This window comes from Sceloporus occidentalis, unplaced genomic scaffold (genome assembly GCF_023333645.1).
Source record: "Sceloporus occidentalis isolate IW3139 unplaced genomic scaffold, rSceOcc1.0.p SCAF_127, whole genome shotgun sequence".
NCBI classification, from domain to species: domain Eukaryota; kingdom Metazoa; phylum Chordata; class Lepidosauria; order Squamata; family Phrynosomatidae; genus Sceloporus; species Sceloporus occidentalis.
The window spans coordinates 1,784,079-1,809,082 of record NW_028317107.1 but is presented as its reverse complement, the minus strand read 5'-3'; the positions used below and the strand labels follow the sequence as shown (position 1 = coordinate 1,809,082).

Here is a 25,004-nt window from a genome sequence, read left to right as displayed (position 1 = left end):
AGTGAGTGTTAGTACGAGAGCGACATTTACTAGAGATCCAGTTGCAGGGGGAGTGTGAATTCTCTTCTCGCTATATCTAATTTAAAGGGTCGTGCGGGGCAGTCACATGGGAGATGCTCGGTGTTCTGTTGTATCCTTAAATCCAGACTTTTAATTTTCAGATTCTTTTTTTTCCTGGGGGAACCAATTGAGCAAATACGATAGTATTATCGGCATGTATAAGCCCCCCCCCCTCTAAATTCTTTTCAACTCCATAAAATTAGCTCTATGCAACCCTATATCACTTGATGTCATTGTATTATTTTCAGTACATGATTAGTCTTGTGTGGCTTTTGCAATGAAGAAAGGCTCTCAACCAAGAGCCAACAAGGGTCCATCGCCTTCATCGTCCAGTCCCACCATGAAGTCACCATCATCATCCTCCTCCAACAAAGCCAAAGCCGCTCCATCTTACGCAGCGAGAGGACCGAAAGATCGTCGCCTGGATGTGACTGAAGAAAGCGACGTTCCAGATATCGACGGAGATAAAAGTAATGAACAAAAAAATATATATATATTTTATTTGTTTCTTTTGGAGTTTTTTGCTATTGTCTTCAAATCTGAAACGGATTCAATATTATAAGCAAGTGAATTCCACATTATTTACTTAAGATAACGCTTATTAATTTCAATTATTTCCAAGAACTCTGTTATTTTAATGATTCTGCATGCATTTTGCTTACATTTCTTTTCTTTCTCTCATTAATGCAAAAAGATAACGAGTCGGGGGTTCGTTACATCACAGAACCCCTCATACAAAAGCAGACGAAGCAGGAAAACTTGGCCTTTGTGACCTCTTTGAACCTTTCTCTGTCTAAAGAAGGGGGCAAAAAATTTAAGGTTGGTGTATTGCCATACATTAGGGTTATAGTTCTTTTGTGAACAATTACGTTCTTTATTATTTTTAGCAAATATTTTAGGGAAAAGCAAATTAATTTTGACGTTACGTGCCAGAGAGTGTCTCAGATCCCCAAAAATGGGGGCAAAAAGCCTGAACTGGGGAGTAGAGCACAAAAAATATACAACTCCAGTCTATAGTAGAAATGTCAAGATGTGATGCTAAACCTTTGTTATCTATGTCCTTTTTTTTTTTTTTTTTTTTTGTTTAGTTTATAGAAAACCTTGGAAAATGTGAACGGCTTGAAATTCTAAATCTCGGCTACAATCTTATTGAGAAAATCGAGAAACTGGAAAAACAGACGCGACTGAGAGAACTCAACTTATCTCACAACAAAATCAGGTACGCCGGTGTTATTGCGGCTCGGATTGAAAAACTTTTTTGAAGTGCCTTTGAAGGTAAGGGGGAACGGACCATCCAATGCCCCCCAAACCTGTAGACGCATACTGGTCGTACATATTGGGTAATGTAGCGGGCCAAGTAGGCCTGGGGTGTTGTCTTCTCCTCGTAATATTTTTTTTTTTTTTTAATCTTGTTTTAACCCGTTTACAGCAAAATTGAAGGCTTGGAGCATATGCAGCATTTACAGAAATTAAACTTGGCTGGAAACGACATCGAACACATTCCCGTGTGGGTCGGGAAGAAGCTCCGATCTCTCAGCGTCTTAAATCTGAAACAGAATAAGATCTTCTCCGTAAGTCACCGTGATCTCATCTCCCAAGCGGCGTTGGGAACCACCGTATTGGATCTAAATAGTAATGTATATACATTGTGCTTGCAGAATTAGCAAGATACAGACCTGGAGAACAATGGGGTTAAAATGAATTGAAATACTCGATCTGTCCATATAGAGGAATTGTCTTCTTTTATTTGCATATGGGGATGACTTCAAAGAGGACACCGCATTTCAACATTTTTTTAATTAAGATTATGTACTTTTTTTTTTCTTCTTCTATATCTTCAGCTTCAGGATGTGTCTCGGTTAAAGCCTTTGAAAGACTTGGCTTCACTCTTTTTGGCTGATAATCCCATTTCAAACCTTCCTCACTATCGGCTCTACACCATTTTCCACCTACGGGCTTTGGATTCGTTGGACGGACAGCCGGTGACAAACCAGGAAAGACAAGAGGCTCATGACCGTTTCAACATAGGTAACTCGCGGGAGATCGGTCAACGTTACAATAGAATGATCGTTCTCGATCATGCAACTTGCGTCTCTTTTTGAAAAGCGTGCCGAGATGCCACCTTGTATCCTTCTTTCCTTTTTAGAAGAGGTAGAAAAACTGGAGAGCGAGTTGGAGAAAAAGATGCGCGAGATTCAAGAACTTCAAAACCAGAAGGCAAAAGTGGTTGACGAGCTCCAGAACCAGGGCGAGACGAACAGCTCGCTCAAACAGCAGGCCCTGCAACACAAGAAGAACTACAAGGAGCTTGAGAGGGAGGTGGAGACCAAGAATGAAATCGTAAGTGTCCCGCGGTGGGTCCCGCACCAGACAAAGTTTTATGATGGACAACAAGAACACCCTGTCCTCTAGGCGGTCTTAAGCCATATGGTTAAGTCCTTTTTTGTTAAGGTACCTAGAATATGTTCCTTTGTAAGTATCTTTTGGACGAAAACAGTCGAATTTAAGTAAAATACTCAACGATACTCAGAATCCTGTTCATAAAGTCCATGATGAACCACTTTGACATAACAGGTTATATTCACCCAGAGAAAACTGGAATAATGTTGGGTAAGAGTTCTTTGTGTGCAGATATTACCATGGAAACTAACGAAATGGTTGTTTTTATTAGCCTAAATAAGGATAGACACGGTTTCATGTCTTGATGTTTCTATATACGTATCTATAACCAGTAACTGTTTTTCTTTGCTTTGTTCTATTGTGACGTTTACAGCGGATTTTGCTTCGAAACATCAAAAGTAGGCTTCAGCTTGGTGTGATGATGTATTCCTGTTATACGTTTGTTTTATAGAACAAAGGAATGCACTAAATCTTTTTTTTTTTTTTTTTTTTTTTTCGTCTAAAAGTATCGGTTATAACCTCTCCTAGATAATTTGCCATATTCTCCTCTGTGGAACAGGGAGACACTTATTTGCAGAAAAATGAGTTTCTATTTAGTTTGACATTGAAACACTTGGATTTTGTGCATCTCTAATTAACATATCTGATTTTTTATATATATATTTTTTTTTATTATTATTTTTTTTTTCAAACTGCATGTATTTTTTTGTTCGCTTTTACCAAATGATTTTCCAGTTTGGGATATATTTTGGTGACGGTGCTTGCTGAATGCTTAGACCCTTTTTAGTTCTCTCTGCTTAGAAGGAAAGGTGGAAAAGAAGCATGCTTTATATCCTACCCACGCATAGGGTATGCTTGGCAAAAATACCCCTCAAAATACACAATATAGGAGAAACCATGTTCTACTATTAACCTTCTATAGTGAAATTCTCCTCCCGGCTTCTGTATTGGTTAGATTGCAGCATCACAACAAGGGAAACCCATGCCAGGTCTCCCCAGCTGATAATACCGGGCAGTAAAACGCAGTGGTGTTAAGAAACCCCAGTTAAATGGTGGAATTTCACATCATGGAGGTCTCCGAGTTGCTGAAGATTCTATTCTTTTTCGTTGCGAATCGTATTAATTCCCACGACAAAAACAAACTTGTTTTTGTGTTGGAGAAACGATGTCGCCTTTGCGTGGTTTGCGCATGTGATGTATACTGATGAGCGTCCTCCCTGCAGCTGCAATGCATGATAATTGGCACCGTTCACGGGGTGAGCAGGGCAGTAAAGACACAAAGGCTGTCCTCATAATATTCGGAGGGATCACTGTGCTAATTGATAGAAGAACAGCAGTCTTCCTGTGTTAGGCTACAGGCTTCGTCAGATCTATTGCTAATCTTTGTTCGCGATTAATCTACGTATCGTGGACAGTACCATAGGGAATGTTCACTCTTTGTAAATCATTTATACAGGATTCAGGGCTCATGTGCTGTCAAAGCGGGTGTACATATTAATGTATGTTTTACATTCAATGTGTCTTTTTTCCCCGATTGCAGCCTAGCTGATCAGAACGACCATAAAAATACATTCTCTAAATTGTGGCATAAATGTGCCGTTTCCATGATAATTAAGATGAAATCGGTTTGTCTTTAGTTGAAAAAACATTTTGGTTACAAGACCCTCCAAGCCCAAATACATATTGTTCAAACTATATTTATATATATATTTTTTTCCTTTTAGCTATCCGGGGGAAGCTCTTTTTTAGCGCACGGCATACTTCCTGCTGGATCTCTGCCTTATCCTGCATTGTTTCCTACTAAGGAAATGGAGTGCGCCACACAATATCTTCCCCCTCCCCCCGATCCAGAAATCAACCAGCACGTTTAATTTTTACTTTTTAAAATATAGAGAAAAAGGAATAATTTTCCTTAAACATCTAACTTATATAGACCTTTTCTTTTTCCTTTTCTTGACCGTTCCTTCCTCCTTTTTAGCATCTGTCATGGTGTTGCTGTGGCACCGCTTCTTTCCTACTGAGCCCGTGCTCCTATCTAAAGGTAGTCACCCTAGATCCCCATCCCTCGTACACGTTGGTGGCATGATACGTGTCGTGAAACGTTTTTGTTCCGACATTACTGCATGGCGATTTGTGTATTTTTTTTTTTTTTATTATTTGCATGAGGTCTCGGCTGCTTTGAACTCATGATCGCTTTGTGTCCTGTAACGTTTCTCCCCATTAGCCTTGCAATGAACACCTGCTTGGAGCACCTCAGCGTCCTTTGTGTCAGGTACAGTGTGCTCTGTGCTGGACCCTTACGTGCCAGGAAAATATTAACCCTGGAACTTTGAGACGAGTGATGTGCTCCAGACCCCTCAAAGGCACTCAAGAAATGATAATGCATTTACATCGGCCCATCTAGTTGGTCTGTCTGTCCCCCAATGTCGAGACTCAAACCTTGACCGGTCCTCGGTGTCATCTTAGCGTTTCCATACAGTAGTAAACACTTGAGTATGTACGCTGCACTGTGCACAAGCCCACCATGAGCTTGGTGATCTGTACCCTGGACAATGTTTAGATCAAATATTATATAGAGAAAGAACCAATCCCTGTGTTTAATGGTTTGTCAAGATAAAGCCATGAGAGGTTTAACGTTTAATGCAGGTTTGGCCAAATCTTAGGAATTCAGGATGTTTTATTGTAATCCTTTAGAAGGTCTGCGCATGAGCACTGGTTAATCTGCCAGAAGTACTGTAGATGGTAAAGGTCTACCTGTACTCAACGTCAGAAAGTCTCGTTCAAGTTCATGTATTTTCCTTTTCGATGGAATTTTACATCCGATACAATGGGCAGCGTGAGATACTTCGTAACTGGCTTCAAAATTCCGTGAGGTTGTGCCCGTCCTTTCGTGACGTGTTGTAAGTTGCGTCTTTGCCGTGTATGTGTGTGTGTTTGCTCGATAAGCCCATTGGCCACGCTCGGTCGTTCCCAACATCCCTTCCAACAAACACGGGATATGTAACAGTGCCGTGTATATCCAGAGTCTGAGGTTGTGCCTTATTGTATCATCTTTCAGCTGAAGCAGAAGACCTTGGAGTTGACCCGCGCGTGTCAGAAGCAGTACGAACTGGAACAAGAACTGGCTTTCTATAAGATCGACGCCAAATTTGAACCAATGGGCTACACGTCTCCCGAGGTAATCTCTTGAGAGCCAAAAACAAAGGGCAGACGGGTTATCGATTAACCTTATGTTCCGTCCGGCTCCTCAAACAGTACCGATACCGATAACCCACCTCTCCAGAGCCCTTTCCGTCTTGTGTTTGAAATTGTAATTAAATGGGATCTGCTGTTGAGCTGAGTTAATATTTTGATGAAAAATAATTTAAAGGGATCTTGTCAGTAACTGATTTTGGTATGAAAGGGGACATTATCAACAGAGGAGATCAACATAGGAGACAATGGTATGGTCCAGTGAGCAGGAACCTGCGGTTGGTTTCAGTGGTGATAAGATCTCTTTGAGTGCGCGCAGGGGGTGTCTCACCTTTCCTCTAAGCGTAAAAAGGCTGTAAGCGGTTAAGGAATAAGTATTTTTCTTTGTGGGTTTTCAGAACGTTGAGGCCGAGGATGCTCCGGGAGAAAGCCCTTACATCGGGAAGGCCAGGTACAAGAGAAATCTATACGCGCAAGAAGGTTTCATCGCAGACCATGCGCGGCAGCTGCAGACGGGGAAGATGGAATTGGACGGAGACGACCAGATCAGAAACGAGCAAATCAGAGCGCGAATCCACACGACTCTCGACGTAGATCTGGACGACAAGGAGAAAAACATCTCGGCGGGTAATCTCATTGTAATCTTTGCACATGGTGATCTACCGTGAACATGGAGAAGGTCTGTGGACTTCTGTCCTTCCAGCTCCATCTACACCGTGTATGGTGTTGTACTGCAGCGTTACGCACGGTCAGTAATGCCCTACACCTGACCTAAAGCAGGACTCACGGGCGAAACTCACTCACCTTGTGAATGGCAGCTCCCCCACGGTGGCCAATGCCTCCTCTGGCACAGATCATCCTAAAATCCTTCATTGTGCTATCGGTTTGGCGATGAGTGCACTGAAGCTTTACACGCCGTCTTGCAGGGAATTCGGTGGGGTCCGTTCACCAGCTCATACGAAGACCACCTGCTTCTAACATCGTTATGAAGATATCCACTCACACCCCTGTGTTCTTTTTTGACAGCGCAAACGAGACTAACAGAACTCCGTCAACAGATAATGAACGCAGAGGAACAGATTTTAAAGGCAACCGAAGAACTGAAAAATTTGGAAGACGCCATCGCTCAGAAAAAGGTGCGTAGAGGCCGATACGGCGAGGGGATTTAAACATGCGCGGGATAGGCATACGGCTCCCGAATCTAAGACGAGACCAACGACTGATTAAGGTCTGAGTCTTTACAGCGGGAGAAACGGGCAGACTAGACGGGGGCCGGATGGGGCCGATCTGCTGGCCGGTTCTAGGTTTCTGTACTTGGTGAACTAGGTGATTGCGATTGGTGGCTATTCCCATTATTTGGTGTTCTTTATTTCGACCATAGAACGAAGGATATTTACTTAATTGTTTTCCTTTGTAAAGATTTCCGAAGCAGAAAAGGAAAAACTTCGCCAACAATTGGGCAGCAAAATCCAGCTCTTAAATCAGCTGAGACAGGAGGCGCAGGAGCTGGAGAACCAGATGGAGCGGCAGAGGCGAGAGATGGACAAGAAGCAGAAGGAGATCGAAGACCTTCAAAAATATCTGGATTCCCTCAATCCACAGGACCCCAGACATGTGAGTTTTAGACCCCCAAACATGTGACTTATGGCGTAGAACACCGCCTTGGAGGGCTTCTATTCCGAGCCATAACGAGGGCCCTTGGCACCTGGGGCCGGATCGCAGGTCCCTTCTAGAGATGAGCAGATCAACTCCTGGAGGGGCAGAGACGTTGCTGCCGGGTGGCTTAAATGTGCCACCCGGCAGCTGGAGCAGCTGCCCCTCTTGCCCCATGGAAGTTACGGCCCTGTTTCTATTATTCTGAGTCCCCAAATAATTGTATATTTTTTAATCAAATATCACGCCGCCTGTTATCTCTAACAAGGGGAACAAACAGCGGCAACTCTGGGAGGGTGCGATTCACTAGCCCCATTCTCTGCGCTCGTGTGCCCTCTAGTGGCAGTTATGGCTATTGCCACGGCATCAATTAGTCCCACCGGGGAGGACTTAAAGGCGTTGGTTTAACTTGTACAACAACAAAATGAACACCAGATTATTGCAGGCATTCTCAGGCACGTTATGTTACATTATAAAGGGGATCTACTTCCACAGGACGGCACAGGACGGGCCGTGCTGGCCCTGCGTATAACATTACTTTTCCAAAATCTCCCCTTCGTTACCTATCCATTATACGAACATAGCCCTTCCTGCAGGAGAAGCTCATGTGTTTTGCACATGCGCGGTGACATCAGTAAGTGAAAATGTTTGATTCGCTTTCATACTCCTAGCTTAGTGAATACACCCTTATGTGTAGGATACGGCTTTCTATTAGCTAGATCACCAGTCAGGTGGCCCTCTGGACATCTCTATCCCTCTGCGCATTATAGAAAACTGGGTAGGGGTATGTGAAGTATGAAAAAGAAGCCCTGGGGGCAAATGAATAACGCTGCCCCTGCCACATAGTTGTGTGCCCCGGGTTGTAGACGTTAAGTTGCTGCTGCTGACCCTGTGCCTTCCTCTGATATAGGAGGGGTATTTATACAGAACCGTTAGAATATCTTGGACCGAGTGACTCGATGGCCGCCGTAGTCTCTAAAGGAAATCTTGCATCATACTGTTTACCAACAGCGAACGTAATGAGTTTGGAAAGCGATCGTCTTCCTGCTTGATGAGGTCTCCAGAGGTGCAATTATCTGAATTGCCCCGAAGCGGGGTAAATGTATCCGTCGGCGGCGTTTAGAACGCCTGCTTTTAGAAGTAACGCCGTTATGAAATGCGGGCCATCTGCCAAGCGATCTGCTCAGCTGACAGCATCGCTGCAACATGTTGCAAGACAAGAGAAGTTCTCTTTGCAAGACCCCAGCCTCCGGCAGGGGAGGCTGTCGGCGAAGGAGCTTGCGTCTGATTGGACGCAGGGCTTTGCTTCCTGTGTTGTGATTTCAAACCAGCAGGGGAGTTAGAGCCGGGGGGGAGGCTGAGCCCCGCAGCCCGTCGTCGGCTTCCTCTACCTCCGGAGGCTGACAAAGAGCTGCATTCACAGCGTCCCCTTCCCGATGAGTCCACGGCAGGCGAGGGGGCACTCGTTACTCTGCAAGTGACTCTTCGGTATACTTCTCGGTCGGTTAAGAGGGAGGGGATCTGATCCCGTCCCCTGCCGAAGGCAACAAAGTTGTGAGTGCTTTCATCATCGTCTATTATGATTGTTGCAAAGGTTCAGTTAGTGGGTTATATGTTTATTAATAATATTTTTTATTATCATTATTTATTATTTTATTTATAGACCACCAATAATTTCCGCAGCACTTCTTTCCAGTACAGATATTCAGTTATTAAGTCATAATATGTCATATATGTAGATGCTGAAAGAGTATGTGTATGTAGGGACTATTTGTGTTGCATCGTGTCTGTCTGTCTGGACGTGGGGCGCTTGTCGGGCTGTTAAATTGCCAACCGTTGTGTTCTGGCTGAGAGTTATGGGGGTTGCAGGTGTGCAGAGATGACTTGCCGTGCATCCTGTCTGTCTGCACCTGGGGTACTTTTGATGTTAAACTGCAAACAATTCCAAGATAGCCTTTAGTAAGTTGTGGGCTGGCTGAGAGTTATGGGGGTTGTGGTAAAACCTGATTTGTAAGCTGCAGGGGGCTCGGGTGGGCCGCATGGTGCGTTGGCTCTAAACCGGCCCCTTTTAATTTGTGGTTGATTTAACTCTTTGAGTCCCGGTTGAGTGTTGCTGTTAAGGGACCATGAATCAGCAGGTGTTCGGAGGGACGATACATCCAAATTACTCGCCGTTATCTAACCTGCTCTTCCCACTTTCGCACTTAAGTGGTTTAAGGTTACTGGTTTCCATGGCGATTGCTCCACATTTAGAACTTTGCATGGCTCTTTATAAATACGGCCGAACACTCCTCTCAAATGCTTTGTAAATAACAAGGGTTAAGTGTAAAAACAGATTCTGGTGCAAAGTTTGGAAGGTGATGCTGTTGTCATAGCAACCGCTGCAGTGATCCAAGTGACAAGTCCACTTTTACAGCTCTGTACAATAATTTATCTGCATAGTCTTTCTCTTTTCTTTTTTTGTGCAGGAAATAACACGTCTGCATGATTTATGACCTCATCAGACACACAATTATGATATTCCGATGTCAAATAAATGACATTTGCACACGCTCCCCCCCCCCCGTCCATTAAACAATGTAAATATGGACACCTGTGTGTCTACGCATTGTAATAAAGCCTTTTTATTGACTCGGATTTGTGCGATTAATAATTAACCCCCCCTTAGCTGGATTGCCCTCTTGGTAGGTCTGTGTCCCTAAGACGCCGTTTCTTCTTCCAGACCCATGTGAAGGCGCAGAAGGCCGGCAAGGAGCAGCAGCTGGACATGATGACCCGGCAGTACCGGGAGCTCGAGGCTCGGCTGGACGAGATGCTCTCCCGGATAACGAAAGAGACGGAGGAGATCAAGGACCTGGAGCAGCAGCTCACCGAGGGTAAGCAGACGCGGCATTTAGCATAAAGACGCCTAAAGGAAAGCTCAACAGGGCACCGCTCCCCCCGCGCATGAACGTACAAGTCCTGCCGTCGTACGGAACTCTGTGTTGCATTGTCTGGATACAGTAATTCTAGCACAAAGTCTGTACGTGATCCTATCGCCATAGCAACCAACCAATTGTCTTGGCTGTGTTTTTATGACTTAAGTTTAAATATATAGTGAGTTCCATTTGGGGACCTTTAGAGGAAGACACTAATGATTTTTATTTTTTATTTTTTAAGTTTTAAAACAATTTTCTAACCACAAACGAGACAAATTGCCAGCAACCCCGACTAACGGCGCGTAAAGCATAGAGATATTTAATTTACAAGAATCCCTGCTTTCTCCTGCCCCGGGCACCGTGATTAGAGCACCGCGTGCCGATACCAGGGGATCGGTAGCCGTAGGGCAGAATGGCTCCTGCCCCGGGCACCATGATGAGAGGATTGCCTCCTTGTAATAGATCAGTTTTAACACTTCATTTGCCAGAAGTAACATAGAAGCAAATACATAGACTTATGGGGTTAAGCGCTTAAGCGTTACGGGAGCACCGGGCTTTAGCTCAGAAAGTTGTGAAAGCATCGGTTTTTGCTTTGTCTGCAAAAAAATCCACAGGAAAGAGGCCTGTAAGTTCCTGAGTTATTTCCTCTAAAAGGTGGAGGAAAATGCACGTATTTTTAACCTCTCGACTGCCAGACAAGCATGCGGTGTTATTGCTTTATGTAATAGTGATAAGGCAGCGTGGGACCCTTGATATCTGGAAACGATCGCTAGTCTTTCGTGGCTGACCTTCTAATTGCTTTGTGACCAAATATATTGTAAGGTTATGTATTAAAATTAACCAGTTTTTATTGGGTGTATTTGGGACCACCAGCAATATATATATATATATATATATATATATATATATATAATATATTTATCTCTGCATAATTAACCTTTAGGGACAAGTAATTTTTTTGGGGATTTTTAGACTTAAAATCTTAATATATAGAAATACTTTCTCCCTGCTCTTTTTGTGTATTGCATGCGTTCGAAGACCAAAGGGTTCTAAAATCAAAGTATGGAATGCACCGAAGAGAGAGAGAGGCCGCAAATAGCCCGCGGCGTGTCTGATAAGGGATTCGGAGCCAAATTTATCAACGCGAGACTAGAGATCAATTTCTACTTCAATAGGCAAAGTTTGGAGGAAATAAAAGCATTCTAGGGATGCCAGTACAATGGGGCTGAAGCGTAAGAAGTGATATTCGTGCAAAGTTTTTAATAAAGTAATCATATCACTGTAGAAAAAATAAATGGAAGCGTCCTGGTGATTGCACAATCCCATTGGTTGCTATGTGGATAAGACCATGTCTTACATGTATCGCCTTATACATAATTAGCAGCCCTTTTAGTCTGAATTAGGTCTTTCCACCGTGAGGGCACCATTGGTGGCATAATTCTAGACCTTCCAAACTTGTAACTATGTAACTATTTGATCGGGGACGAGGACCTATTTTTCCCAAAACAACAATGACCTAGAAAGTAAGTAGAAGGCGCATATCCACCAACAGTTCCCTTTGCCGAGGAACCATTCCATGGGAACTTGTGGTGGGTTTAATCACAACCTGTTTGGTTGTTGCTATACCTCGCTTATTCCCTGTCTGATCAGGTCAGATCGCTGCCAACGAAGCGCTGAAGAGGGATCTAGAAGGGATAATAGCCGGGCTGCAGGAATATCTGGAGAGCGTGAAAGGCCAAGCCAAGCAAGCCCAGGAAGAATGCCGAGAACTTCAGTCTGAAAGAGAGGAGTTACTTCAACGGCTATCGGAACTGGAAGAAGAGAAGAAACAGCTGGAGATCGTAGCCATGGATGCAGAGAATCTCAGAAAGGTTATTGTTTGATGGAACGTTATTCTTCTTGGATGATGGCACGAGTCTCGATTGACCCAAAGCCTGCACTGGTCGACCGTTGACTTGTTGTATGGAGACCATGAAGGTCCACAAGGACTGCCGTCCTTTCTTCTTGTGGGACCTTGTGGTTTAGAGGGGAACAGATAGAAACATTTTAAAAGTGTCATATTTAATAGGATAATATATTGAAGGACATTCAAAATGGTTTCCTTTAGAGCGCGTGGTTTTATGGGTCAAGTGGGGCATTTTGGGGGGCATGATAAGCTCCACTTTAGTTGTGGGCAGATCATACCTGAAATACTAGCTACCTGGCACAAGTCTGGCTGGAAAAAGGACGCGTCTCCTGAAATAATGCGTTGCGTCTGCATGCGATTGTAGGAAATCTCGCAGCTGGAGCGCAGCCTTCAAGAGCAACAAGAACTCAACGCGACTCTACGGCAAGATCAAGGAGACCTCAGCGAGTATGAGGCAGAGCTGGAGGCCCAGCTGAAAGTGAGAGACGCGGAGGCCAACCAGCTGAAAGAGGAACTGGAGAGGGTGAAACGGCTCAGTCATGTAAGCATTCAAAGGTTTTGGGGGGTTTTTCCCCCCCAAAGTATACGTTTTTAAAAAGACGGCTGCTCACCAAAAAACATAAAAACACGTGATGTTTTCCCAGATGGAGAGTTCGGCCCTGAAAGCAGAACTCGAAAAAGATAGACAGGCTCTGGAGAACGTGCTCACCAAAGCTCCATTGTTGGACGAAAAGGAGAAGGAAAACAAAAAGCTGTTGTCTCAGTTGAAACAAACGAAGGTAAGAGTCACGCTGGCCGCGCGGATAAAAGACTCGACGCGGAATCTTACTTTCTGAAAGCAGATCGGTTGCTTTTTGGTAAATTTGAATTTTTAAGACATAGTATATATGTATTTACATTTAACTGCCAAATTTAACCCCTTCCTGATAAAGCCCATACATGTGCGGGCTCACAATGCATTGTTTTTAACGGGTTTAAGGACAACCAATTCTCCTTAAGGGGTTAAGTTCTGTTCTCGGGATCCTCGTGATTATTCCCCACCATTGTCTTTTATCTTATTCTGCAGGGAGATAATGAGTTCCTTAAAGAGCAACTTGAAAACCTCCAGGCCCAGCTTGATGACGCTCTGGATAACCTGGTTCACCCAGAGCAGATCAAAGCCAGCGTCCACGATCTCAAGCGGAAATTACAGACCGGCGTTGGGGAAGTTAGGTAAACGTTACTCTCCGGCGTTGGAAAAAGGAAACGGAGCGAGTGGCGGTCATCTTTTGTCTTCGGTGACATCGTAAATGCTTAAGTCTAAGCCAAGATTTCTCTGCTAAATCTGTCTCCTCTGCCGGGTATTACGCGCCAGGTCCAGCAGTCCCTCGGACGTTCTAGGACAAAGCCTGGCAGATCTGCAGAAGCAGATAAACGGAGTCCTCGCGAAGGCGCAAGAGGAGAAGAAAGAGGCCTTGGAGAGGCAGAAGAAATTAGAGGAGGAAATCTCTTCACTGCAAGAAAAGGCAAGGGATGCGCCAGCAGATTTTAAAAGGGCCTGCAACATGGCAGCTGAGGCTAAGGTAAGAAGAAGGGTCCAAAATGAAGAATATGAGACCCCTGAACCTCATTCTTTACTGACATGATGTACATTGTTCCTCCAAAGGTGAGCAGCTCCCGCAGCATGCACGCTTCTTCATGTGATGTCTTTTAACTGCTCCCCTATGGAGGAACTCTTGGAACCTCATAGATCTATCCATTTGTTTCGTATACGAATTGTAGTTCATTCAAGTAAAGGTTGAGGATCTCTTCTCGGCTGGTAGCTCCGGAAGCCATGTTTATTTTTCATGAGACATTATCACGTACACGCCAAAGAACGCTTTTATATGTCGCTGTAGATGCAAACGGAAAGAAGGCAACATGAAGCCGAGCTGCGGCAGCTGGAGAATGAAATCCGCCGCCTCAATGGCAAACTTAAAAACATGGAGGACATTCAAGGCCTGGCTGACCAACAGCTCGTGGAGGCAGACGAGGAGCGCGAGAAGCTGCTTGCTGAGCTGCAAGAATTGGAAGAGAAGGTTGGTTGATAAAATAATTCCAGTCTCGCCACCTCTGTTTTCGGATGGTTTTATGCAGAAGTTGCTCATAACATTTCCTAAGAAGACTTATGTATCCTTTGCCCCCCCCCCCACTATTCCAGCGAAGGACAGAAGATGCTCAGGCACAGAAACAGATGTCCGATCTGGAAAAAGAGCTGAGGCAGTTAAAGCGGGCAGTGGCTGCTTCCGACAAGATGGCCACCTCCGAGCTGTCCCACGCCAAAGATCAGCTGAAGTCTCTACACGGGGCCGTGCTTAAGATAAATCAGGAACGGACTGAGGTTGGTCACCTTAGATATTCTAGACCCCTCGCAGCCCTGATGTGATTTCCCCTTGGCGATGCCGCAAGCCTTCTGCGTTAGTCCCGACCGTCCTATTTTTTTTGTAGGTCCTGTAACCGGCAGGCTTGTTTATTTATCTGTTTATTTTTATTTGTGTTTTCCTTTCTCGACAGGAGATGCAAGAAGCGGGGGATTTCTGCTCTCAAGCGGCACAAGCGTCTCGAGATCTCGCGAAAGCAGAAGCAGAGATTGACTTGTTGCAGAACCTTCTTAAGGAAAGAGAAAAACAAGTAAGACTTATTGACCAAATTGGATTTATTTGTATTTATTTATTTATTTATTTATTTATTTTGATCTTGAATAGCAATTGGTTGTTTAGAATTAGAAATCTAACATCAAAAGAAATATTGAAAACTTAGTAACTTTTGTTTAGAGGTTTTGGCATTCTGCGTTTTTACACATTATTAGTAATATTGCCATTAATAATATTTATAAAATGTATTTTAATGTTTTTTAATTATTAATATAGAATTTATTTTTTTAATAATTATTAATAAATACATATATATATATATATAATTATTATTTTTACTGCTGCTCCAAATCAGATTGGCATAAATGAAACGCTGTAGGGCGCTCAGTGACTTCTATGTTCTCCTTCCATGCAGCTTCAAGATGAAATGCAAAGCGCAGACGCTGGGGCCGCGACTTCTAATCTGCAGCAGCTTGAAATCGATAAATTAAACCAAACATTGAAAAGACAAAAGGAGGAAATCGAACGTCTCAAGCATCTATTGGATCACGCCAGAGCCGGTACGGCTTTAGTTCACTCCTTATTGGTTGGAAAAAGGGTTACGCTGACCGTCGGGCTAACCCAATCATCATGCTGACCCATTTCATGTCCCTGTATGTGGACTTTTCATGTCTCTCGCCCATTAAATATTTTTGAACATTTTAAAACTATCTGAGCGTCGGAAACCAAAGTTAAATTAATCTCTTTGTTTGTGACATCATCACGTTGCATCATATGCAAGAACGCTGAAAAGTCCTTTTAGTTGGAGAGAGAGAATAATTAATAACCGACCCTTCTTGTTTTACAGATAATGTTGGTGAGATCGAGGAACTGTTAGATGAGATTGATTCTCTCAGGCACGCATTGGATTACCAGAATGACTATATCACCAGTATGGCCGACCCATTCCGCCGAAGGGGCTACTGGTGTTACATGCCCTCTCCATCGAACGTGAGAACCTTTTATCTAGACTTTTTTGTGGGGGTTAATAAACAGAGCTTCTGTTACCTATTCCTAAATCTTTTCAAAAGTATTAATATTATCCCATGCAAAATAAAAAAAAAATATTTCCTGAATAGTGACATCACTAGAACTTTGGGACTTTCAGCATGCTGTAACTATCTGGTTACTTCGGAGGCTGGAATTGCACGCTTCTGCTCAAAAAGGTTAATATGTTCTGTTATATTTATATTGAACTTTGTTTAATTATATTTAAATCATTTATAGACTTCGGGGCCGGATTCCATGAGCACGAAGGACTCCGGGGTTGGTTTACAGTATCCAATGACATCATCACCCGCGAGACGTACTTGCAGTCACACGAGATACCCCAAAAAAGAAGGGGCCGCCGCCGGTCATTGGGTGTATACACCTCTCCGGCAGGGCCTGCACAGATGGCGCACCGGCAGAGGTAAGACCCCGCTCTGATGGACTTCGCCTTTGGGAATCTCCACGACCTTTACACGGAATTCACAATTTTTCTCCTTCGGCAGGTGACGGAGATGACGGTGAAACGCAGAGCGATTGTAGCGTGCCGCCACCGGGTCACTTCGTGCCGCCTCCCGGCTCGGTTATTTACACGGTATTTCCAGATGGTGCCCCTGCCCCTCGGGGGACTGTGATTTATGCCCCCCCTCCGCCCGGTGGAAGCAGACCGGTGGCTCCTGGAACAGTCATTTACGGGCCACCTCCTGTAGGAACCCAAGTGGTTTACGGGCCGCCCCCGGCTCACTTTGCGGTTCCGGTCATCCCCGCTGGCGTCCTTCACTGTAACGTGCCCACCCATCACAATCTAGTAAGTCACGCTGCGGACGCGTTCTCGCGGCTTCATGCCATACACGTGTGTTCTTGTCGGACCGTTCGCTCATGACGCGTCTCCGCCTTGCAGGAAAATGAAATCACCCGCCTCGAAGACATCGCCGACCATTTGAAATCTCGCCGTCACAAAGAAAAGAAAGCAAAGGAGCAGTTACTCGAGGATATCGATGACCTCGAGCGTCAAAAAGAAATACTTTGGAAGGAAACGGAGGAATTGCGTGTATCGTCCCAGAAACGCGAGCGGAAGTAAGTGGAACTTCGGCAAAGCTCCATCTTGACATATTAGGTTTTTATTACATCTTTCATTCTTCAACTAAGAGTTGATATGACTTATCCCTGATTCCGGTGCCATTCGGGAATCCCGTTGTGTTTGTGGCGACACTCTTACTCTGTTCCTCTCGCCGTAATGTTTTCCCCGATGGAGAACTTGATTCTTCTGTGTCTGTTTTGCAGAGACTTTGTCGAAGGGCATCTTGACGGCTTAATCACGGAGCTGAAGCTCGAGCAGTCCTTGCAGCGCCACGACGACATCGCGGACGAGATCGAATGCATCGAGAAAACTCTTTTAAAGCGTAGGGCAGAGCTTCGAGAGGCCGACCGCCTGCTGGCCGAAGCGGAGACGGAACTGAAGAACACGCGTACCAAGGTATGCGGACGTGACGTCCGACCCATTGGGAGCGGGGATTATTTAATTTTGGGACATGTCCTGCTGATGTCCATCCCTTGTGGGATTACATCCCTGCACTACATGACTTAGAGGTGTGTGCCCCTTGGTGATGATGTCACTTGGATGATGTCAGCAGCACCAGCAGGGACCACACTTTAGTTTCCTTTACTTTTTTGCCCTCTCTGTAGACTTCGGACATCATTGAGAAGTACAACTCTGCCAGAAAGCATCTGAGCCACACGGAGAGCGACGCGGAGGAGCTGGAACGGCGAGCGCAGGACACCGCCACGCAGCTTGTTAAAGCTAACCAGCAGCTAAGGTGAGTGGGAGAGGACCAATCAGAGACATGCCTGACTTTATGGGAAGAAATTATCAAATTAAGCAAATTTGTTCTAATCTGCAGCCAATATTTAGGATTATTTTAAAAAGAACGGCTTTTATTTTCTTGGCGTTTCAGGATGCTGCAGGCGAGCACACAAGACCTGGAGCGGCACCGAGCGGAGCAGGAGAACATCCTGAAGGACATTACCGCGGTGGTGTCCGCAAAGGACGCCGAGTTCCAGTCTCTCAGCAGCAAAATCCAAACCATGGCTGATAAGTAAGGATCTCATCGCTGGTCTGGCAATGGGGTTATTTTTTAAAATCCACTTGAGATCCGAATCAGTATCCCACAAAGGAGAAATGGTTTATATATTACAGACCAGGTGCAGAGTATTGCAGAGTGTAACCGTACGTGGAGGGGAGTATAACAGGAGTTGGGTTACCTGATAACCCCCTCGGTGTCTACCCTGGTTTATTACGCCAGTAAAATGATCTCCTATGAACCAGGTGCCCCCAGTGGCTGCGTAAGGAACTGCAGCTGAAATGATAACCATCGGCAGCTCTAAATATCACGCATTGTTTTCAGTCTTCAGAAACTTCAGACTGACTTACAAATGGCGGAAGGAAAGGAAGATCATCATTTAAATACCCTAAAAGAAGCGCAAATCATCCTCCAGGAGAAGGTGGTCACTCTAGAACATGTAAACAGTCAGGTAAGGTTATTACGCCAGTGGTTTATTTATTTTTATTTAATATATTGTTATAATATTTGTATATGAAGGAACTGTGATCACCTTGCATAGATCAAAATGTTTAAAATGTATTGGCTGCATCTGTTCGCCGGTGAAAATTAGTTACTCTTCATTCTAGTTCTGGAGTAAAAATCTTTTTGCTCTATACACTTGCTTGCAGTGCATTTGGCTTGATTGATATATACTGTTATAGTACATTGTTTGCTGGGAAGCCTGTAGTAATGTATGATGCGTATGCGCCAAAGGTGTCCGCTCAGCAGCAAGAGATTGCAGACCTGGACCGGCTTTTGGGTCAGAAGGAAGAGGAGCTGCATCTTCTCCAGGATCAAATTGACCAAAAGAAAGCCAGCCTGAAGGAGGTCCTACGGGACGGAGAGATGGACGTGTCTCAGAGACGCCAAGAGATAAAGGTAAAATCTTAACTAGCTTTACATTCTTTAAACTGTTTTTTGTCTCCATACGCTAAATAAACTTGTCCCGCCATGTGTTTGAGATGGGAGAAGCCATCTTAACCTCCCGTCTCTACTGCATGAGGAGCAATGTCCTCAGTGATGGAGAAACCAAGATCTCATCTCCCTCACTGATGGAACCATGTACCCAGGAGGCCACCTTTGGCCGAGGCCTAAATGCTCCCCTGATTGTACTCTAAAGGGTGGGCTTACGGACTCCTCAGATGGCCAGAAGAACAAATTGCTCTTTGTGTCCACGGAAAAGCTGGCCATGGGACCCCATGAGTTATTTATTATATTAAAATTAATTTTAGGAGATGAGGTCCCTGTTGGAGGATTTAAGTGCTCAAAAGGGGGAACTCAACGCCCAGCTGAACGAGAGGAGAGCGCAGCTGGCCGTCCTGAAACAGGAGGTGGCCGAGGAAGAAGATACTCTGCAGAAGGTGGCATCTCAGATCCATAAACACAAATCAGGTACCTGTTCTGCTAATTCCTGCTCTATCCCAGTGCAACGCTGAATAAATAACTGTAAAAAGGTGCAGAACTATAGGTAATTTTAGGATTCTTTACTTACTTTTACTGTTTTTCATAAATGAGTTTTTTTGTTAAAAATGTATTTTTCTATCAGTGCCGTTATAATTACAAATTTCTAATGTTTCTCAATTTTTTTTATATGTATATATTTTACCCTGTTAAAAAAAAAAAAAAAGAAGCCATCCAGATCTTTTCATGCTCTTAAAATAAATACATTTAAAAAACAAACATATATTTGTAATAAAAATGTATGTGTAAATGCTTATTATCTATTGTGAAAAAAGTGCTAATTCTGTGTCTTTCTCTTAGAGCTGAAACATGTGTTGGAAATGATTCAGTTTGAATCGAATGAGCTGGAAGGACTAAGATTTCAGCACAACCAGAAAGTGAACGAGATGGAGAAGACTCAGTGCGTGGTGCTGGAGGTACGAGCCGCTATCCGGCCATCAAACGGTTAAAAGCCACAGGACGTGAATCACAAGACACGAAGATCACGTTCCTCGCACAGCAGACCTTTAGCACTAATTCACCATCAGGGGCCGTTTTTACCCATTCCGAGACGTGATGATGTCACTCGTATTTTAAAACGGATCTGATATTTTTCAAAAACCTCCATTTTACAATTTTGTTCCCTAAATCTGTGCAGTGTTGTTTACTGATAAACAATCTCATTGTACGGCGCTGCGGAATATGAATGCGCTATACAAACCAATAAGCAATGACATAGCTGTATTAGAAACCCACCTTATGTGTACGGAAGCAGCCATCTCATAGTAACATAGTCATTTACACGGACCTGCGTCCATCACGTCCCCCCTTCTACTCATCCTTCCTGCTTTTTGTTCCTAAAGAAGGCAGAAAAACCCAATTAAGCTATTTTTCTAATTTTGCCACTTAGATACCAATAATGATAGAAGACATCCGATGAAGACATCCGATGAAGACATCCGCAGTGGATTCTTTACCTTTATTGCCCTCACTGTAAAGAATCCATCCATTCCTTAGTTGTGTATGAAACTTATGTTCGCTGTGCCACAGGCTGCCACACTAATTCCAGCCTCGGCGATGTAAAATAGAGAGGCTTAGTATAGTATTATAAGTCTGCAACAACGGCTCGTGTGAGAAAGCGCATTGCAACTATTTATCTGTGAGGACCCACCATGAATTAACGTGGGGATGTTTCCTCTTCCAGCGGAAGATGGAGTTGGAAAACCTGCAGCGGACGTGTCAGCGGCTTCGCGGGGACACGGACTGGCAAAAGCAAGTGATGGAGAAAGACAGCCGGGAAATGGAGCTTCTCCGGAGCCAGACGCACTCCCTGCAGCAGAACATCGAGGTCCTGAGCAGAGAGAAGGAGCAGCTGGAGAGGAGCAGGCAAGACCTAGAGAAGAAGCTAGACCAGGCCAAAAAGTAAGATGGACCTCCTAACTTTACTCATACCCCTCAACATTTCAGGCACCCAACATGGCGCACAGTTGTTTGGGGGACATGGTTGGCGGCCGGCAAGGTTAAAAGTAGGGCAGGACGATGGACATACCATGGTAGCTAGTTTTGCATTGAAGAAGGAGTCTTGGATGGTCATCTCTTACTGCTCCCTGGGCCGGTCAGTGGAGATCTAACTGGTTCATAATCCTGAAGGCAGGACAGCGGGGCAGCTCAGCAGGACGCTGCCCAAAAATTCCAAAAGAGAGTTTGGAACATTTCTTTGGTTCCTGTGTTCCTAGCAGTTTGCTACATACTATAAAGCAAACATGTGATTGGTAGATACCCCAATTTACATTTAGGTGGCTTCCGTTGAATTCAGTCGCTGGAGGAACATTCTGTACCAATGCAATGTTTGCTGTTTTTCTACTAGAGATCTGCTCGCTTCGGAAGACGGCAACCGAGCGGCAGCCTCGAACCTGGAGAAGCTGCGGGCGGAAATCAAGAACCTGCAAAAAGATATTGAGCAGCTGAACAAGCGGAAGCAGTGCCTAAAGGAGGAAGCTGCAGCAGCACAGCAGTTACTGCAAGGTGAACAGGGAGGGGGGCACCGGACTGAGACAAGAAGGGACCAGGGATGTTGTTACTGGTAAAGCTAGAAGCAGTAGGACCGTCCGACATGGATGGAATCTTGGAGCGTCACATAAGCTTCATGGGACCTTAGAGGTCTCTTTTTCTCCCTGAAGAACTCGTGCATCACAGCCGAATAATTTGATTATTTTTTCATTTCTTCATCTTTTAACCTTGGAGTAATACACAATCCAGCAGCAGTGTGATTTATCCATATGTTTTTATGGGCAGGCGACGTATAGAACAATTTAATTTGCATAACAGGCTGCATAGTGATGTCATGATAAAACCTTTTCCTTTTGAGATAACACCGGATTACTAACAGACTTTTCCTTTACAGAGAAAACAGAGGAGCTGAATTTGTTAAAAGATGAACTTACTGACTCCAAGGAGCAGCTGAAAGTCGTCGAACAGGTAAGATTTCAGACTTTGCAAACTGTTCGCGTGTTAAGGTACCGGCGATGGGTTTTGATCTAGCCGTACCGTCCAAAGAAAGGGAAAAGTCCTTAAAGTAAAATATCTGAATAGCCATGTTTTTCATGACCGTTTAATATATAATTAAAGGGACTTTTAAAGACCTTTTAAAGGCCAAAAATGTATTCTGATATTTTTTTTTCGAGTGTTTCTTATCTCTTGGATTTACCGATGCCGTTTCTTCTTCAGGATCTCCGAAACAGCACCAAGAATCGAGACGACTTACTCCGAGAGCAGGCCAGGCTGAAGAAGGAGATTGAGGAGAGTATGGGGAGGTTCAAGCTCCTCCAGGAGAAAGAGACCAGGAAGGAAGGCCACCTGAAGCAGATGCAGAGAGCCATCGAGCAGAAGGAGGAGGAGGTCGCAAAACAGGAGACGGTAAAACTAGCGGAACCTAATCACCAGAAAATAGGAGATTCCCATGGATTTGGGGTTATTAGAATGTTTGTTCTTTATCGCCTAAGACCTTTTAATGCTTTCTCTGTCTACAGCTGATAGAATATGTGTACGTTTAGGTATTTCATGCAGAATTTACAGCAGCAGCGTGGATTGGTATCGACCCCCAACCCCCCCCCCCCCCCGTTTTAATTTTCGGAGTGTCGTTCCCAGGTCCTGAAGCAAATAATGAAAGAAATGGAGCATCAGGAGGAGCAGCTAAAAGCGTCGGCAGCTAAACTGAGGGATCACAAGCAGACTATGGAGTGGGAACTGGCCAATCGGCGGAACGCGCTGGAACTGGTGGCCTCGAAAGTGAAGGAACTGGAGGAACGCGCCCTGAAACTGCAACAGGAGGAGAAGTGGTCGCTGGCACTGCAGGAAGCGCTCGGTAACACGCGTGAGTCTTTTATGGTGTTGGGTCGTTTCACTTTACCGAGAGGGCTGTAGATGAGAGGAACAGCCTCCCAGTAGAAGTGGCAGAGGGTAATACAGAGGGTTTTAAAGTATGTTAAAGGGACAGTATCATTATTTATTTCTTTGTACATATGTGTAGCATATAGAGGATCATTTATTGGTGCAAGAAACGGGGATTCGTTACAATATTGTAAAAAGCAAGTGGGAATGATTGTGTAACTGGGGACTGATCTGTGCTTCCAGGACTCCAGCTGTCCCAGACGGAACAGCAGCTGGAGGAGAAAAACAATGAGATTTTGGCTCTGCAGAAGCACCTGGAGATCTACAAAAGTGATCTGAGCCGCTTGCAGGATCAGATGACTTCACAGAACGACAAAGACGAGAAAAGGATCTCGGTGCTTAAAGAAACCATTAACGGCCAAAGGATCCAGTACGAGGGCACCATCCAGGTATATTCCCATTCACACACCCCCCGTGGCTTCCTGTCTGCAGATTTGCACCGTTCACCAAATTTAAAATCTCTCCCAAGGAATTTGATTCACATTAAAATAAGTGGTCAGGTGGTCTACTTACTTCCCAGGGGTTTGCGTTGGTCATTGTTTAAGCTGTCAATTATATTGTGATCAAGTTTCTAGGTGTTAGTGAATAGAAACTTTTTTATAAAATAAAAAATGGGGGAGTTCATTGACTGCGAAAAGTTGGCAGCGCCGTGATCTACCCTCCTGGCTTTCTTACATACATGGAGTTTCTGCTGCTCACATGCAGCCCTGTGACAGCCCTTCACGGCTTGGTCCCTTGGCAGGGAGCGGAGGAGAAATGTTCCTGGCCGCACACCTCTAACATTCTCATTCATTCATTCATTCATTCCCCAATCGTGTCATTTTTAAAACAGGAACTAAGAGAGGCAAAAAGCAGTTTGTGGAAGCGGCTCACTACGGTGGAACAGGCGGCGTACGACAACCATGATCGCGCCAGACATCTGCTGAAAGAACTCAAGCAACTTCAAGCAGAATACGCAGTCCTGCAGAAGCAGGTACGGCGCGCCAAACCATTACCTAAACGGCTACGGGCCAAAGGGGAGAGCACCCGTGAGAGAGCTTAATCTTTTGTTGAAAAATGTCACGTTCTTACAATCCATCGTACCTTGACTTTTAGCTCAAGAGCCAAGAGGAACTTGACCAGCGACAGCAGGATGTTAATGAAGCCGTACGAGCCTTGAAGGCCCAGGTGAAGATGGAAATCCAAAGCAGCCTCACGGGTTTCTGTCGTCCTGATCAGGAGGAGTTGGTGGAAGACGTGGACAGGGTTCTGGAGGATAATGAAAGCCTACGGGCTCAGCTAGAGAGCTTGAAGGAGAACTTCCCCTTCACAGCCAACGAGGCCTTAAAGCCATCGCTCCGGGGCAAGATAAGCCTCACCAAGCCAAGTATTACGGTAGGTGGCAGTGTATGCATAGAGTGAGGTACAGAACTATACAGGATACTGGAAGACTGCATTCTAAATTAGAACATTCTGGAGTAAACGTAAAGATCGGCAAGGCAGTGATCTCATCGCCTATTCGCTGAATGAAGTTGGCCAGTCTCTAAAGCATTATGTGCTTGAATATTAGCCCAGGCTTCACTCACAGAAAGATCTGGGACTTGTGTCTGTTAAATATACTTTTTGTTTTGCAGAGGAACACAATTTACTTCTTCACTTTATAGATCTTGTATTTGACTATTAAATCCTTAACTTAGCCCAGATTGAAATGTCAAAGGTCGTGCCTGAATTAGGCTTAACAGACATCTTGTCTGCTGCTGTGCATTTTAGGAGGAGCACTGGAGAGGAGAAGCTCTTCGAGAAAAACTGCGGCAACAAGAGGACAGACTCAAGGTACTTTTTGTCATCTAGTGGACTTTTTGCGGGTATTCTACCTGTGGCGAAACTCCCTGGACTTCAGAGGCTTCATATAGATCCCCTCGGGGATTGTGGGGTAGTCATTGTTCCCAGTATCTTCTGATGTTCACATGCAGGGGTCCTTCTACATCATCTAAAGTTATCCTCGTGCTTGTAGGCTCAACTTCACCAAAGGATGTCCAAGCAAGCCGACGTGCTGAGCCAAGGGCGGCAGCAGACCGAGGGCAGCCTCATCAGTCTGAAGAAACAGGTCGATGCCCTGGACGAGCTGGTCAGCAACGGATCGACGGACTCTCCGTTCCATTCCCACAATTCATCCGGCGCAGCAGCCGCGTTTCACGATTATGCTCCGAACCCGCCAAGCCAGGTAAAATCGCAGGAGGAATCCGGTGTCAACATACAAGCCTAG

The 25,004-nt window shown here is 44.7% G+C and overlaps 1 protein-coding gene across 1 annotated transcript; it reads left to right on the top strand.

The window, feature by feature from the left end:
* Window positions 1-759: 759 nt before the first annotated feature.
* Window positions 760-25,004, top strand: LOC149281827 (centriolin-like). The gene is made up of 40 exons (XM_089498979.1): window positions 760-879; window positions 1,149-1,279; window positions 1,490-1,631; window positions 1,902-2,088; window positions 2,207-2,400; window positions 5,519-5,638; window positions 6,051-6,279; window positions 6,679-6,788; window positions 7,072-7,266; window positions 10,028-10,181; window positions 11,874-12,094; window positions 12,494-12,670; window positions 12,774-12,908; window positions 13,196-13,341; window positions 13,484-13,691; window positions 14,007-14,186; window positions 14,309-14,488; window positions 14,662-14,778; window positions 15,157-15,301; window positions 15,589-15,731; window positions 16,008-16,191; window positions 16,274-16,575; window positions 16,669-16,844; window positions 17,052-17,244; window positions 17,454-17,584; window positions 17,723-17,863; window positions 18,173-18,299; window positions 18,584-18,748; window positions 19,102-19,261; window positions 19,631-19,746; window positions 20,514-20,731; window positions 21,177-21,334; window positions 21,714-21,787; window positions 22,037-22,225; window positions 22,457-22,682; window positions 22,943-23,148; window positions 23,592-23,732; window positions 23,855-24,133; window positions 24,509-24,571; window positions 24,753-25,004. Exons 3-40 carry the CDS (start codon window positions 1,512-1,514, stop codon window positions 25,002-25,004), a joined length of 6,462 nt encoding a protein of 2,153 aa, XP_089355105.1. The 5' UTR covers window positions 760-879; window positions 1,149-1,279; window positions 1,490-1,511.

Excerpts from the sequence above, each read along its gene's own strand:
- LOC149281827 (XM_089498979.1), top strand. The coding sequence starts at position 1,512 with ATGCAGCATTTACAGAAATTAAACTTGGCTGGAAACGACATCGAACAC. Across the intron at positions 19,262-19,630 it reads GATCCATAAACACAAATCAG|AGCTGAAACATGTGTTGGAA; the intron begins GTACCTGTTCTG and ends TCTTTCTCTTAG. Across the intron at positions 20,732-21,176 it reads AAGCTAGACCAGGCCAAAAA|AGATCTGCTCGCTTCGGAAG; the intron begins GTAAGATGGACC and ends TTTTTCTACTAG.